Source organism: Calliopsis andreniformis, unplaced genomic scaffold (genome assembly GCF_051401765.1).
Source record: "Calliopsis andreniformis isolate RMS-2024a unplaced genomic scaffold, iyCalAndr_principal scaffold0022, whole genome shotgun sequence".
NCBI lineage: Eukaryota > Metazoa > Arthropoda > Insecta > Hymenoptera > Andrenidae > Calliopsis > Calliopsis andreniformis.
In genome coordinates, this window is record NW_027480432.1 from 12,084,230 (window position 1) to 12,099,117 (window position 14,888).

A 14,888-nucleotide genomic window follows, 5' to 3' on the forward strand; every position below is an offset into this window, starting at 1 on the left:
TTGACTACCTTACATCCGCCGTTTTCCAAGCATTAAATTTATTTTCCAACAAGATAATGCTTCCATTCAGACAAGTAGCCTTCCATTCATACAAAACCCTTGTTTCTTCGTGTGTTGAAATATGTCAAATTTGGTGGTAACTAAGCAGCATTTGCGGAAGGTTTTACTTTTCTGCTTTAATTGGAAGAAGAGTGCAGCTGAAGCGCATCGAATGCTTGTAGAAGTTTATGGTGACAATGCTCCAACTGATAGATCATGTAGGGAATGGTTTCGACGCTTCAAGAATGGTGATTCCAGCGTTGAAGACAAGCCTCGTTCTGGAGAGCCAAAAAAATTCGAAGACACAGAATTGGAGGCATTACTCGATGAAGATCCGAGTCAGACGCAAGAGGAGCTTACAGAATCATTGGGAGTTACCCAACAAGCAATTTCCGTACGATTGAAATCCGTAGGAATGATTCTCAAGCAAGAGAATTGGGTGCCTTATGAACTGAAAGAGAGAGACGTTGAAAGGCGATTTTTCACTTGCGAGCAGTTGAGTCAAAGGCAGCAAAGAAAGGTGTCGTGTTCTTTATTAATTAAACGTAGATATAAACCTTATACAGTATTATATTTATTAATCAGTATTACTAAGTGAAGTTATTACTATGGTATATGTATATTAGCATTTATAAGTGAATAGCACACAACACAAAGGTTATCTCAATCGCGCCATATTCTGCACTGTTCATTAGGTTAGGTGCACCGATCACCAAACAAGAAGGTAGCGCGCCTCTCGGCGTGTCGAAGTATATAACAAAAGAGTTTTTTACACTGAATTATGACTGAGGACGAGAAACGGATATTCTACGATAACCCCAAGAAGAAAAGATATCACGCTAGCGCCAGTCAATCGTTGCCATCGACCTCAACATCGACACCAAAGCCGAATATTCATGGTTCGAAGATCATGTTGTGTATCTGGTGGGACCAAAAGGGTGTTATATACGAGGATGGATTGAAAATGAAGCGGCCTAACGGTATATAGCAGCACAAACAAAAATAATTTTTTTTTTTTTCAGAAACTTCAATCTGTCAAACGGCACCCGTCAAAATTTCACCCAAATTCGTCGATTAGTTCAGTTGCTGTAGTCGTTTGAAGCAGACAACTTTTGTGTTTTTTGAAAAATGGAGAAAAGTGAATTTCGTGCAGTGATTAAACACTATTATTTGAAAGGGAAAACGGCGAAAGAAACCAAAGAAAAGCTCGATAAACATTATGGCGAGTCTGCTCCGTCATATTCCATGGTAAAATATTGGATTGGAAAATTTAAACGCGGCCGGACAAGCACTGTAACAGTACCATCAACAGGAAGGCCAAAAGAGGTGGTTACTGAAGAAAATATCAAAAAAATCCTCGATATCGTTATGAATGATCGCCGGATCAAGCTGCGTGAGATTGTTGACATGGTAAACATTTCATATGAACGTGTGTACAACATCTTGCATGAAAATTTGCATATGAAAAAGCTTTCGGCAAGATGGGTGCCACGTTTGCTTAGTGTCGAACAAAAACGAGTTCGACAAACCACTTCACAGCGGTGTTTGGACATGATAAAGCGTAATCCTGTCGATTTTTGGCGTCGATTAATAACTGTTGATGAAACTTGGGTCCACCACTACACACCTGAAACCAAAAATCAATCGAAACAATGGGTGGAAGCTGGTGGAAGTGCTCCGAAGAAGGCGAAGACAGTGAAATCGGCTGGCAAGGTTATGGCCACTGTATTTTGGGATGCACATGGAATATTGCTCATCGACTACCTTGAAAAAGGATCCACAATCACAGGAGAGTATTATCGTGCATTATTAGATCAATTGGTTGACGCAATCAAGGAAAAACGACCACATTTGCAGAGGAAAAAAGTGCTCTTTCTCCAAGACAATGCACCGGTTCACACAGCATTAGATACGATGATAAAATTACGTGAAATACACTTCCAACTGGTTGATCATCCACCTTATAGTCCAGATCTAGCCCCTAGTGACTTTTTCCTGTTTCCAAATTTGAAAAAATGGCTCGCAGGAAAAAGATTCACCTCAAATGAAGAAGTGATTGCCGAAACTAATGCGTATTTTGAAGGGTTCCAGAAATCGTATTATTCAGATGGTATAAAAAAGTTGGAGAATCGTCTTATTAAGTGTATCGAGCTAGAAGGAGACTATGTTGAGAAATAAATTGTTTTTTGAAAAAAAAAAAAAGGTTTTTTTCCTACTCAGGCCGCTTCATTTTCAATCCACCCTCGTACCATGAGCTGCTACAACCTGGCGATTCCATTACGGGTCATCGATATAGGTTACAATTGATTCGTTTGAGCCGTGCACTACGAGAAAAACGGTCGAAATACGAGCAAAAGTATGACAAAGTTATCCTTCTACATGATAACACTCGGCCTCATGTCGCAAAAGTGGTAAAAAATTATTTGGAAACGCTCAAGTGGGATGTTTTGCCGCATCCGCCGTATTCGCCGGATATTGCTCCTACTGATTTCTGGTTGTTCCGATGGATGCAGCACAATTTGGCAGGTCACCGATTCACTTCTTTCGCAGAAATCGAAAATTGGCTTCTAACTTGGATCACCTCAAAAGACGAAATATTTTTTCGAGATGGTATTTGAAAATTACTTGAGAGGTGGGAAAAAGTAGTAGCTAGCGATGGACAATACTTTGATTAATCTGTTCATTCACTTTGTTTTGAAATAAATGCATTTTTGACCACAAAAAACGGACCGAACTAATTTGTCCTCCCAATATTTTTGTATTACATAGTATATTTTTAGGTTAATTTAATTGACTTGAATATGCCAAGAGATAAATTATTAAATAAAGAGGAAAAGACTAAGATAACTGCTTATAAAGATGCAGGACTCTCTAACAAAGTAATTGCTATACAAATTAACAGATCACATAATGTAGTAAATAATTTTATTAAGTTAGGTCATTTATATGGCAAAAATCATCCAAAAGGCGGAAATAAGAAGCTGACGCGAAGACAGACTTCATTAATTTTGCGAGCTGCATCAAAGCAGAATGTCACGACTGGTCACATAAAAACAGATTTAAATCTTCCAGTCACTAAAAGGCGTATAGAACAAATTTTACAAAGTAGTAAACGCTTCACGTGAAGTAAAAAAATTTCAAAGCCACCCTTAACGCTTCATCATAAACAGGCAAGACTCGCGTTTGCTAAGAATCATAATAACGTGGAATGAGGAATGGAAACACGTCATTTTTTCCGTTAAAAAGAAATTTAATCTGGATGGGTCAGATGATTTTAAGTTTTATTGGCATGATCTAAGTCAAACACAAGATATTGCCATGAGTCGAAACTTTGGTGGTGGAACTGTTATGATTTGGGATACGTTTAAATATACTGCTAAGACACCTCTATGTTGAATATCAACGAGGATGAACTCTCAAAATTATATAGATGTGTTAGAAAATGTTTTAATTCCATTCATGGAACAAACGGATTCTGAAGACTGGATATTTCAACAGGACAACACGGCTATTCACAATTCAAGATTAACCAAAAAATGGTTTCAAACAAAAGTATCCAGTTAATGCAGTGGCCCGCCCGTTCTTCGGATCTTAATCCAATTGAAAACTTGTGAGGAATACTTGCACGCAAGGTGTACGCAAATTCAGAACAATTTCGTCCACCATGAGGTACTTTCAGTTGGTCAGACGCATGATTCTAATCTCTACTGTGAACAACTAGAAGAGACTACGCCAGGCAATTGAAAGAAAACGGCCCGAATTTAACACGTTCCCTGCCGCGTGGGGCGTATTATGGACATCTTAATACTATTGCTGATGCCCTCATTCAATCGTGGGGCGTATACGCCCCACGCGGCGTGATGGGCAATTTTTCTTTACTTTAACTCGATAAGAAGGCGCTGCAAAATTTGTTACGAAAGAAACGTTAAAAATTTAGGTTCCCAGTCGGCAAGAAACTGCACTGTAGAAGTTGTAACATTCTGCGATAGTTGTGTGGATAAACCACACTTATGTTTGCCATGTTTTAACAAAGTTCATCGTAACATCCCTTTGTAATTGCATACAAACTTGAATTTAACTAAAATGTTATATTTTAAATTGATATAGGCATGATAAAAAAAATATATATGAGGATGCCACTCGCTTGGCATAATAATGTTCAGCCAGTTATTTGTTAAAGTAATTCCTAGAAAAATAAATTTATTGGTTTGTTGTATTATGCATGTTAAACTATACAACCTTTCCTTAATAATTATGATTTTTGCACTATTTTAATTATTGTAAGGCATACGCCAGAAACAAAATAATACAAATGTAAAGCGTGGGGCGCATACGCCCCACGCGGCTTGAACGGGAAGTCGTCAAAAAACGGTCTGGCAGGGAACGTGTTAATAATAGGAAAGGTGTTGTCCTCCATCACGATAACGCCCGACCACACATTTCTTTGATAACCCGTTAAAAATTGCGAGAGCTTGGTTGGAAAGTTTTAATGCATCCACCGTATAGTCCGGACTATCACTATCACCCTCCGACTATCACTTATTCCGATATTTGCATAACTGTCTCAATGAAATTAAGCTGATTTCAAAAGAAGCCTGTGAGAATCACTTGATTCAGTTTTTCAACCAGAAACCACGGAAATTTTTCACCGATGGCATAATGGCTTTACCCGAAAAATGGCGAAATATTGTCGAACATAATGGAGCATATTTGGTTTGAATAAATTAATTTTCACATTATAAGAAAACTAGTTGAATTTTACCAAAAAAGCGCCACAAACTTTTTCCCAGATTCAATAATAACATTAACCGCAAAAAGAAATCTAAGGATTCTTCCCTGGACGATTTACTTCCCCATTGAAACTGACCCACAATTATTAATGTACCAAGTCGGTAAGACTGCTAAACAAGCAAACTCCCAATCCTCGATCAACCCATCCTCCAGCTCATCAATGAAGAACTTAATTAAGGAGATGAAAAAATGTCAGATGCATCAATGGGGTTTAGAATGGAAATTGTCAGTCCAGACCGCCAGAAAACCGTCAGCGACACATTCAGAATAACACGAATCAGAAGAAGCTACCAGAATATTACAAAATTGTGGAGTTTAAAACTTTTTATGTAGTAATTACCAACGAACAAAGTTGCAAAGTATTACCTATGTTATGACACCTCAGAATTGTGTCACCCCCTAAAGTATAGTATTAAGTTTCTTTAAAAAAATTACAAAGCTTCTAGTAACCCACTTATGAAAATCAGCTTTCGAACACTTACGATGAAGAAATAGGAGTGGTATATAAAAAGCATCTAAATTAAACAAAAATTTTGTTTAAGCACTCTTTTGCAACCGTTTTAAACAAAGACGACTCTTTAATACAAAGTATGAGTTTAAATATTAAGAAAAATGAAAGTATAGTTCTATCTGTTTTCGAATAACTGGTTAAGAATACAAATATCATAAAAATGACGTATGAAAATTTATTGGATTTAATACTCTGTCGTCTTAGAATGTAGTAGTAACGACTCGGTTTTTACAAATTAGCTCGAAATACAAAATGGCCTGAAAATTTGCTAATATTATGACATGAATTTTTAGCATATAAAGTTACAAAACGTACTGCTTTACATAGATTTCAAAATCTTTCAAGTAAAAGCTGACATTTAGTAAATTATATTTGTTTTTATATTGCCAAGAACATCTTGTCAGAAAAGTATTTCATATTCTTTCATGTCAGTGCCATTTGTTTCATTAACATACTCCATTATTGTGTTGAAATAATGGTAGGTTGTTATTTTTTAGATAATTATCGATTCAGCGACAAGAATGTGTTTAGGAGAAGCAAAGAGCAATGCCGAACTCTACTCCATTCTGTACAAAGTTTATGACAAATGGTAACCGTTGCAGGGTGAAGTAAATTATTGTAAAGACAAACATGACACAATAAACGGGTCTTACATATACAATAAAGGTTTGAACCAAACTTACAAATACTTCACACCAAGAGTTTTATAATTATGAATACCAGAGATAAAATATATTGTGTATCGAGTACAGTATAAACACAAGGAGGTGAAAGAAAGATCGGCCATTGTCTCACAGCCGCGGAGCACCACCAACTCCTGTAACTTAATTGACTATGAGATGTTGTGTGTCTTTGATAATCTTTGTTTGTGCTTGTTTCTCATAGGTGGCTTAATTAGTAATTCGGCGGCTACGAGATGCCGGTCCCATTTCCTTCAGCTCCCGTTGGTTCGTTATGGGTGCGCATATTACCCTTGCGCGCATGTCGTCAGGAGCTCCTCTACCAATCCCGAATACGTCGCCCGCCTTTGTCAGTCCTGACGAATTTAGCCATTGAGATGTATCTATACCCATTGTGATCGGCAGTTGTTCAGGTAAAAAATGGCTGTACTGGAGATGCTAAAGGAGTTGCCTGACGTCACACGAACGACATGCCATATTCGTTAATGAGTCATGTATCACGTGTGCATCGATTAAAATAAATTCTTAATATTAAGTTCGTTACAATAAGTTCGAATGAAGTGAAAAATGAGACATATTAAGATGAACTGGTGAATTCGCATTGGAGAAAGTTGTGCCGCGACTAGATAGCGTTGAAGGCTCAGTTTTGAAGCGGAGATTTGCTTGCCATGAGAAACTCCCAAAAGTCCTACATCGTGGGTTGCACCTTGTCATGTCCACCATCATCTCGAAGGTGCGATCACTCAGTCATTTCAGGCAAGCAATAAGGCCTGCCTATGAGAGCCGAAACACTGCCAGTATTAGCTTATAAATGGAAGCAAAGGATAGCTGACTTCGTCCTCAGGTGAATCTCGTGCGCGACCAAATCACGCCCAGCAAGAATAGTCTATCTCGTTGTCGATCCTCACCTTCTGCAACAACGACTCCGAAACCAATGACACGTCGCTACTCAGATCAGTGAATGTTTGCTCCGTTATATTGTTCCCGACTAACCTTCGTACTTTCATGCATACAGCGCTAAGGAGTACAGCAGCAGATGTCGATGAGTAGCTGATCATATGATGTGCTGTCACTGATTCTAGCGTATGGAAGGAGTCATGCAGGAACTTGTGACGTCTATCAGCACATCTTTGACATCAGTTCAAACGATTAACAAACGTCGAGTTGGTGCTTGTCAGACAATTGATGCAGATTTGCAGAAGGCGCACGGTTGGTTTCCTCTCGGTTGGAGTCTTCTTCTGTCATTTCACATAAAATACTAAATAGCAGTTCTCCTGACACAGCTCGCAGTGCTTTGTCGCATTAAGTATCGCGAAAAACTAATACACACGGGCGATCTTCCTGGGTTTGAAAGTCTCTGCTAAGCGTCGTTGATCTAAAGCCTCCAACGTATGAAGTTTCGCCTCCATGAAATTCATGAGGTTTTCAAACGATAGTAGCACGGTAGAGAGTCCCAGTGAAGCTTTTCACTCTCTTTTAAATTGGCTATTTAACCGGTTAACAGTGAAATACACTATCCAATCCATGGCATTGATTATGGATCGGCTGAGACCATACAGCAAATCCACAACATTGCCAGTTTCAAACACCAGCGCCCTAACTCTTTTCTGAGCAAAGGTAGGTTTACGAGCAGATTGAACTGCGCTTGTACAAGTAACTGCAAATTTTCATAGTAGTCTTTGAACAGATGACAGGTACAAATAAAGTTGATCTCGATCGTCGTCAAGTATGAAAGAAGTAGCGCTGCTTCACCAGTCGAGTTCGACATCAGATAGTGAAGCTTCTCTACGTCTGGTAGTAAGGAGTCTTTAAATAGCAATGCAAATAGGTCCCAAAACACGGGTCACTCGATAACAGCTGTTAGATGATGGCATCTAAGCAGCATCGCTCACGACTTCAGCGGTGAACAAATTTGAACCAGAACTTGTTGAACGTTGAAAGATCCGCCGATCACTCCTTCAGGAGATCCAGGAGGTGACCTAACGGATCGAAGTATTTCTTCAACGTCGTCGAATTGGTTTGCAAAAAAATATTCATCCTCTGCCAGAGACGGCAGTCTTTGACTTTCTGACTCGGGAAGACTTTCGTCATCCCGAGAAGAATTCGATGGTTCGTCTCGAATTATGCCCACATCTTCTTCAACGCTTCCAAACAGATCTAAATCGTGCCTTCTGTTATTTTCATTACGACTTTCCTCTTCAGGTATTCCACAATTCGTGAAATCCTCCTGGCTAACTCCAGATGTTAATTGATAAGATCAGCCATTATTGGTGGTCACCGTTTGAAACACCACGTATATGCAAAGAGTTGAAGACTTGCAAGTGGTTGAAAATTAAATGCGAATGCACTGCATTGCCAGGATCCGCCTCGAAGAATCAAATATTGGGGAAAAGTATAGTTTATTATAAATCGTGATTGTTGCACAGTAGAGTCAATTATTGTAAGGACAAACACGACACAGTAAACTAGTTTAGATTATATGTACAATAAAAACTTAAACTAAACTTAAAACTACTTCACTCCAAGAGTTCTAGAATTATAAAAACCAGAGCATCTACACGAAAGATCTGGCAAGAGAGATATCGGCCGTTATCTCACAGCCGCGGAAGACCGCCGATTCCTGTAACCCAATCAAAAACGTGATGTCATATGTCATTAATAACATTAATCTTCGATGGTCTTTGATTGCGCTTGTCATTCACAGGGAGCCTAATTAGTAATTCCACAGCCTCATCTGCCTCCTGTGTAGCCTATTATAGGTGCGCAAACCTTGTTCACATGAACTTAGGAGCTTTTCTGCTGATCGCGAACAATTTTTTATAAATGCACAGACATATCGAATATTTGGGCGCATGGAGCAGATTTTTCAATATTATTATAATTTAAAAACATAAAACCTAAATGATATAATAACATTATTACATTTATTCACAACTTATGTCAATAGCGATTTCATACCAAAATACCACACTTTAAATGTAACAATATTTAAAAAATCTGCTACATTCTGTTACAAAATTCACGGACGAAAGAAGAAAAAAATTAAATATATATGATAGTAAAACAATAGACACTTGTAGTAAATAAAACCTTATAAAAGCTTCCTAATTACTTTAACGTATCCTTTCCTTCTTATATTTTCAACAATAAAAAATGGAAATTGTTTCTTATACTGCGATTTTCTTTTTTATGCTATAACATACGACTTATTAAAAGAAAAGTAAATCAATATGCACATATTGTAAAGTAATATTTAAATGTGCGAGGAAGAACACGTAAGACACATATGCTTTAATTGAAATGGCAAAACTGAAAATGTAGTAAAACGAAATAATTAATTTGATACAGACAAGAACAAATTAATTTACTGAATTTTTGTTGCATCGAACCCACGTGTGACAAGTGATCAAAATATTTTAATTCAAATACTCAAATAATCTATGCTTGTAGCAGCGACAAAGATGAAGTTAAGTGTTATCCCAATTGCCATCTTACCAGCCTTATACCGTAGCTTCTTTGTTAGAGCACTGGCAGTTCTGAATTTCGTATTCAAAAATAAAAGCATAATGTGCCATTAAAATACAATGACTGTGCCAATATGATTAATGCCGCTGACAAAGAGGTGAGATCTAGGTATATATTAATTACTACGTAATAATGACAGATACAACTACTTAGTCGCTACTGCTACTGAATCCTAAGGACAAACACAGCGTTATCTTAAGTCAAGTTTTATATAGCCAAATTAAAGTTTGTCCACAAGAAAGACTAATAGAACTATATTTGACTTTTTAATGAAATTTTTGGCTGACTTATCCTACTATAAAACTAAATCACGTATTTGTTTAAAACAATAGCAAAAAAATTTGAAGAAGACTTTTTTTAAGCTGAATTAATAAGGTACGAGTAATATTCCTGTATCTTCAGTGTATGTAAGTATCTGAAACTCCATTTTCATAAGTTTTCTTATTCTAAAACATCAACTGAAAAAAGTGATCGATTTGAAACAGAATGACCTCGCTTTAATTAACATTTATTTAAAAATATTTTATTTAAAATCCTTGAGGTTTATGTTAGAAACTTCGAAGTCAACGAATGCTCGAGTAGGGCATGTGCTTTTCGTCAACGTGCTTTCTCTATCGGCGGTCAGGTGGGTACCTCTAGGGTTACCATAAACATATGAAAGGGCGATACTGACGAAGGCGTCCTCACGGCTAAAAAGACTGTCGAAGGACCATTCTTGAACAAGCAGTCGTCGTGACTGGTAAAACCCAAAAATAAACCGAATATAGTTTTGCTGTTAGCGTAAACGCCTGCCAAGTGATTTCTTGTGACCGATCATCACGCCAATTCTGATTTTCCCTTACAATTTTTTTGAAAAATTTTTTGAAAATTCTTGGGTACAAGATACGAAATAATCTTAGGTTCACGGTAAAATATATGAAAAATACTATTGATAATGCAATTTTTTGAATGTTTTTGTATGGTAAGTACACTGATTTATAAAGTTTAAAAATTATAAAAAATATTTTATGTCCGTTTAATATTTTTAAAGCACAATGCCACAAGGAAAATCATTAAATGGCAACGAAAGGGGCCAAGTTATTGCTTTTCAGAATATGGGTCTCATTAATAGAGAAATTGCAAGGATAATTAAAAGATCATCAAATGTTATAAACAATTTTTTGAAATTAAAAGAAAAATACGGCAGTAAAAAATCTATAGGCCGTCTAAAAAAATTAACATAGAGGGACAAAGGGAAAATTTTTCAAGAAGCACGGTAAAATAATCTTGATGCCTCTAAAATAAAAACAAAATTAGACTTGCCAATTGGTGTTCGGGGTGTGCAGCACGTTCTGAGGTCAAGTCATTGACTGACAGTACGTTCTGAGCCATTGACTGACCATGAAAATGGACTAATTACTGCTTACAAGGACATGAACCTTTCAAATAGGAAAATTGCACAAAAAATTCAAAGATCTGTAAATGTTGTAAACCACTTTGTAAAATTAGGTAAAAGATATGCCACTAAACAATCTACAGGTCGTCCAAAAAAGCTAAGTCGCAGAGATAAAGAAAAGATTTTTCAAGAAGCCCGAAAAAATAAACTTAATGCATCTCAAATAAAGGCAAAATTAGATCTGTCTGTTGGTGTTCGACGCATACAAGTTTTAGGAGCAAGTGGAACAGTTCGTTACAGAAAAAGAGCAAAAAAGCCTCTTTTCACCAAATTACACAAAGATGAAATATTAAAATTTGCTCAAAATTATATGGCATGGACAGCAAAATGGAGAACAGTGATTTTCTCTGATGAGAAAAAATTTAATTTAAATGGACAGGTCGGGTTCCAATACTATCATTTCTCTATTCCTCCTATAATCCTCCGAATATCAGACATAGAAATAATTAAAGGGATGAGAATAAAATTGATGTATTTTTCCTTCAGCGCGACAACGAGTTAATCTCTGCGAGACATCCGTTGACCACATGTTTGACGACCAAACATTTTTCCCAACTCGCTTTTTAACAACAGGGAATTCCATATTTCATCCCTCCGAATGTATCGAAAGGTCTGTAAAGATGAGCGCGGCGCGACCCTCGCGGCCTTCGGTCTCGAGTACCGATGCCTCCTTCGAACTTACAGGACAATACCTGTAATCATAAACAGCCACATCTGCGAGACACTCGTTACCGTCTCCTCTACTAATCCGATACGCCTTTGCTTTCTCCCATAAATTTTTCTGCAACTACCACCTCCACTAAAAAGACTGACCGAGGAAGACCCACCCTCGTTCGCGTCAACTAACAAATCAAATTCGAGTATTTCAACGTAGGTAAACCCCGAAAAGTCGCGTTCGAGGGATGAGAGGGCATGAAGAAAGAAACGTTGAAAAAAATCATTACTATCGATCGTGATTCCGCCGCCGAATTTCACGGAATACCACGACATCGCGGACGCGTGTTCAAGTTAGCTCATTGACGGTTTAAGTGTGTGTAAGTGTCACGTTAAGCGTGCTTCAGAGCCAAAAATGTTCTCCAATGCGGAGTATTTTAATATGTTTTGCGCATACGTAGAGTTGCAATACAATATTTCGTCGGGTGCGCGGCTACACAATGACAGGTACCCGAATAGGGAACCTGTCTCTGGAAAGATACTAACACGTGTCGTGTGGAACTTACGTGAGAAGGGACAATTCACGCCGGCTCACACGTGTGCGGGGAGGAGTAGAACTGTCAGATGCACTGACACTGAAGACCTGATTTTGGATTATGTAGAAGAAAATCCAAGTACCAGCGTCAGGCAATTGGAACAATTGTTTGGGGTACCACACTCTACCGCACATCGCATATTGAAGGACTCCGGTCAGCGGTCGTACCACATTTACACGGTACAGGCATTATTGCCTCCCGATTTACCAGCAAGGCTATTATTCTGCCAATGGGTAATCAGTGCCTACGAAGAAAATCCCGAAATGTTGAATAACATTTTATGGACGGACGAGAGCACCTTCACCAGATCCGGTGCATTTAATAGGCGAAATGAGCACCTGTGGAGCTATGGCAACCCTTTTGCGACCAGGAGCCTTTCCTTCCAATACCGTTGGAAAATAAATGTATGGGCTGGAATTATAGGCACTGAAATAATAGGGCCATTTTTCTTATCGCCATCATTAACGGCAGCAGAATATTTAGAATTTCTGCAAAACCATTTGTCTACATTATTAGAGGATGTGCCCCTAAATGTTAGGCAACAAATGCTATTGCAGCAGGATGGAGCTCCACCGCATTTCGGTCAACAAGTCCGCCAATATTTAAATCAGCGGTTTGAAGGACGATGGATAGGACGATCGGGATCGATTCCTTGGCCACCGCGATCTCCTGATCTCAACCCGTTTGACTTTTTTCTTTGGGGGTACATTAAGCAAAAAGTTTATGCGGTCGAAATAGATTCGGAGAATACGCTACGCGATCGCATAATTAGTGCGTTTGCCGAAGTGCGGGCAGAAAGAATTGTGCAACGTGTGCACCTTTCCTTAATAAGAAGAGCGAGACAGTGTATTGAAACTGGAGGAGACGTTTTTGAACATTTACTTTAAAGTGTAGTGTATAGTTTAGTGTAGTGATAGTTTAGTAATAGTGGTACATGACGTGAAAGGGACGTCCGAAACAAGTGGAGTAGTACTGTCAACTAGTACGCTCGCGCGCACCGACGTCTGGGATTTAAACTGCGCGCCCCGGAAGTCGACTTCTCAAACTTCAATTACTTATATCTCGGAAACGAAGTCTCGGATCTCAAAACGGTAAAGGACTTTTCGATTTCTTTTATCACCAGGAATATGCATGTTTCCGCTTTTACCATAATTTTGGGACACCCTGTATATATTGTATTATCTATCTAAACATTTTATATACTCATTTTTATATACTTTCTTATTGGAACATTATGTTACTCGACCTTTAACTAGATATACCAATAAATTGAACTTACATATTTTATATTCTTTTCTCCTAATTTCTTTCGGCCTTTATCCTATTCAGATTTGAAATACGTCTGATCAAGGACCCGTATGGGACTGTTGCACCACCGGTTCCTGTAACTACTCGAAATAATTTTTCAAATTTTTTTTACTTCTAAATTTAAATCCTTCTCATACTCTCTTCCGCGCATTAGAAATCAAAAATTTGATAATGATAATTTGATAGTATGACAAATGCATACGCAGCAAAAATAATTGGGGAGTTGACAGTATTTGAAAAAAAGGGAGTAGTTAAATTTACGGATTTATTAATGAAAAGCCTAAAATGATAGAAATATTTGTAATTATTTACATTAAGGGCTTGCTCACCGATTTTGATGACCTTGAAATATATTGTCAAAGTCATTATTCTGAAGAACTTTTTCCTATACACGTTACCGCCGCTCAGCTTTAGTTTCCGAGATATTCGCAAAAAAATAAAATGTTTAATTTTATGCTGCTAGAATACATTACATACATGCACGTAACAGAATTTAACAATAAATACCGTCTAACAATAACAGTATACATAATATATCACAAATTTCATAAAAATGGTGAGTGTCCACATACTTTTGAGCGGGGGTGTACATCTACGCGGGTCTCTTCTGTGACATTACGAACTATGAACGTATGTCGCTGGGCGAACAACCGTCTGCTGCTTAAGATGATTCTTATTTCATGAACATTAATTTCGGCAAAAATTGGTTAAAACATTAAAAGCAGAAAGTTCAAGCTTTGAAATGAATTTTGTTTCATCAAGATTAGATGATTGTTAACAAAGTTATATCAGTTTGAAGATTGAGCAAATTTCAAAATATTTATGTCCGCATTTTCGGTGCAAACACGCCACTGTGGGACGTCCATCTGTTTTATGCACTATGGTACATCGCCACATTTGAACAGACCAGTCCGAAAACATTTGCCCGAAATGTTTGGATTCCGGTGAATCGAAAGGGAAGATCTGTTCCGCATTTGTGGCGTTCACGCTCAGCGGATTTAAATCCATTCAACACTTTTCTAGAGAGCAATAAAAGAAATTGTGTATAAATCGGGCGCTAAAATTAAAACTTCCACCAAACTGAAAAGGCATATCAGTGATGTATTTCATAAACTACGTAATAAACAGGATATACTTGAGAAAGTGCATAGAAATTTGAAACATCGATTACAAAACTGTGCAAATTGTAGTGGTGAAGACATTGAAGCCAGTGGTCAGGTGAGACTGTTAACATCTACGAAAACAGTAGTGGCTTGGGAGTCGGACGAAAAAGGTGACACATTAATGCATCGAACGAGTAAGTAAATATATTACAGTTACATATAATCTTATAATTCTAGATCTTTCTA

The 14,888-nt window shown here is 37.7% G+C and overlaps 1 protein-coding gene across 1 annotated transcript; it reads left to right on the top strand.

The window, feature by feature from the left end:
• The first annotated feature begins 12,050 nt into the window (after positions 1-12,050).
• LOC143186695 (histone-lysine N-methyltransferase SETMAR-like) lies at positions 12,051-13,118 on the top strand. The gene has a single exon (XM_076390405.1). It carries the CDS (start codon positions 12,051-12,053, stop codon positions 13,116-13,118), a length of 1,068 nt encoding a protein of 355 aa, XP_076246520.1.
• Positions 13,119-14,888: the final 1,770 nt, after the last annotated feature.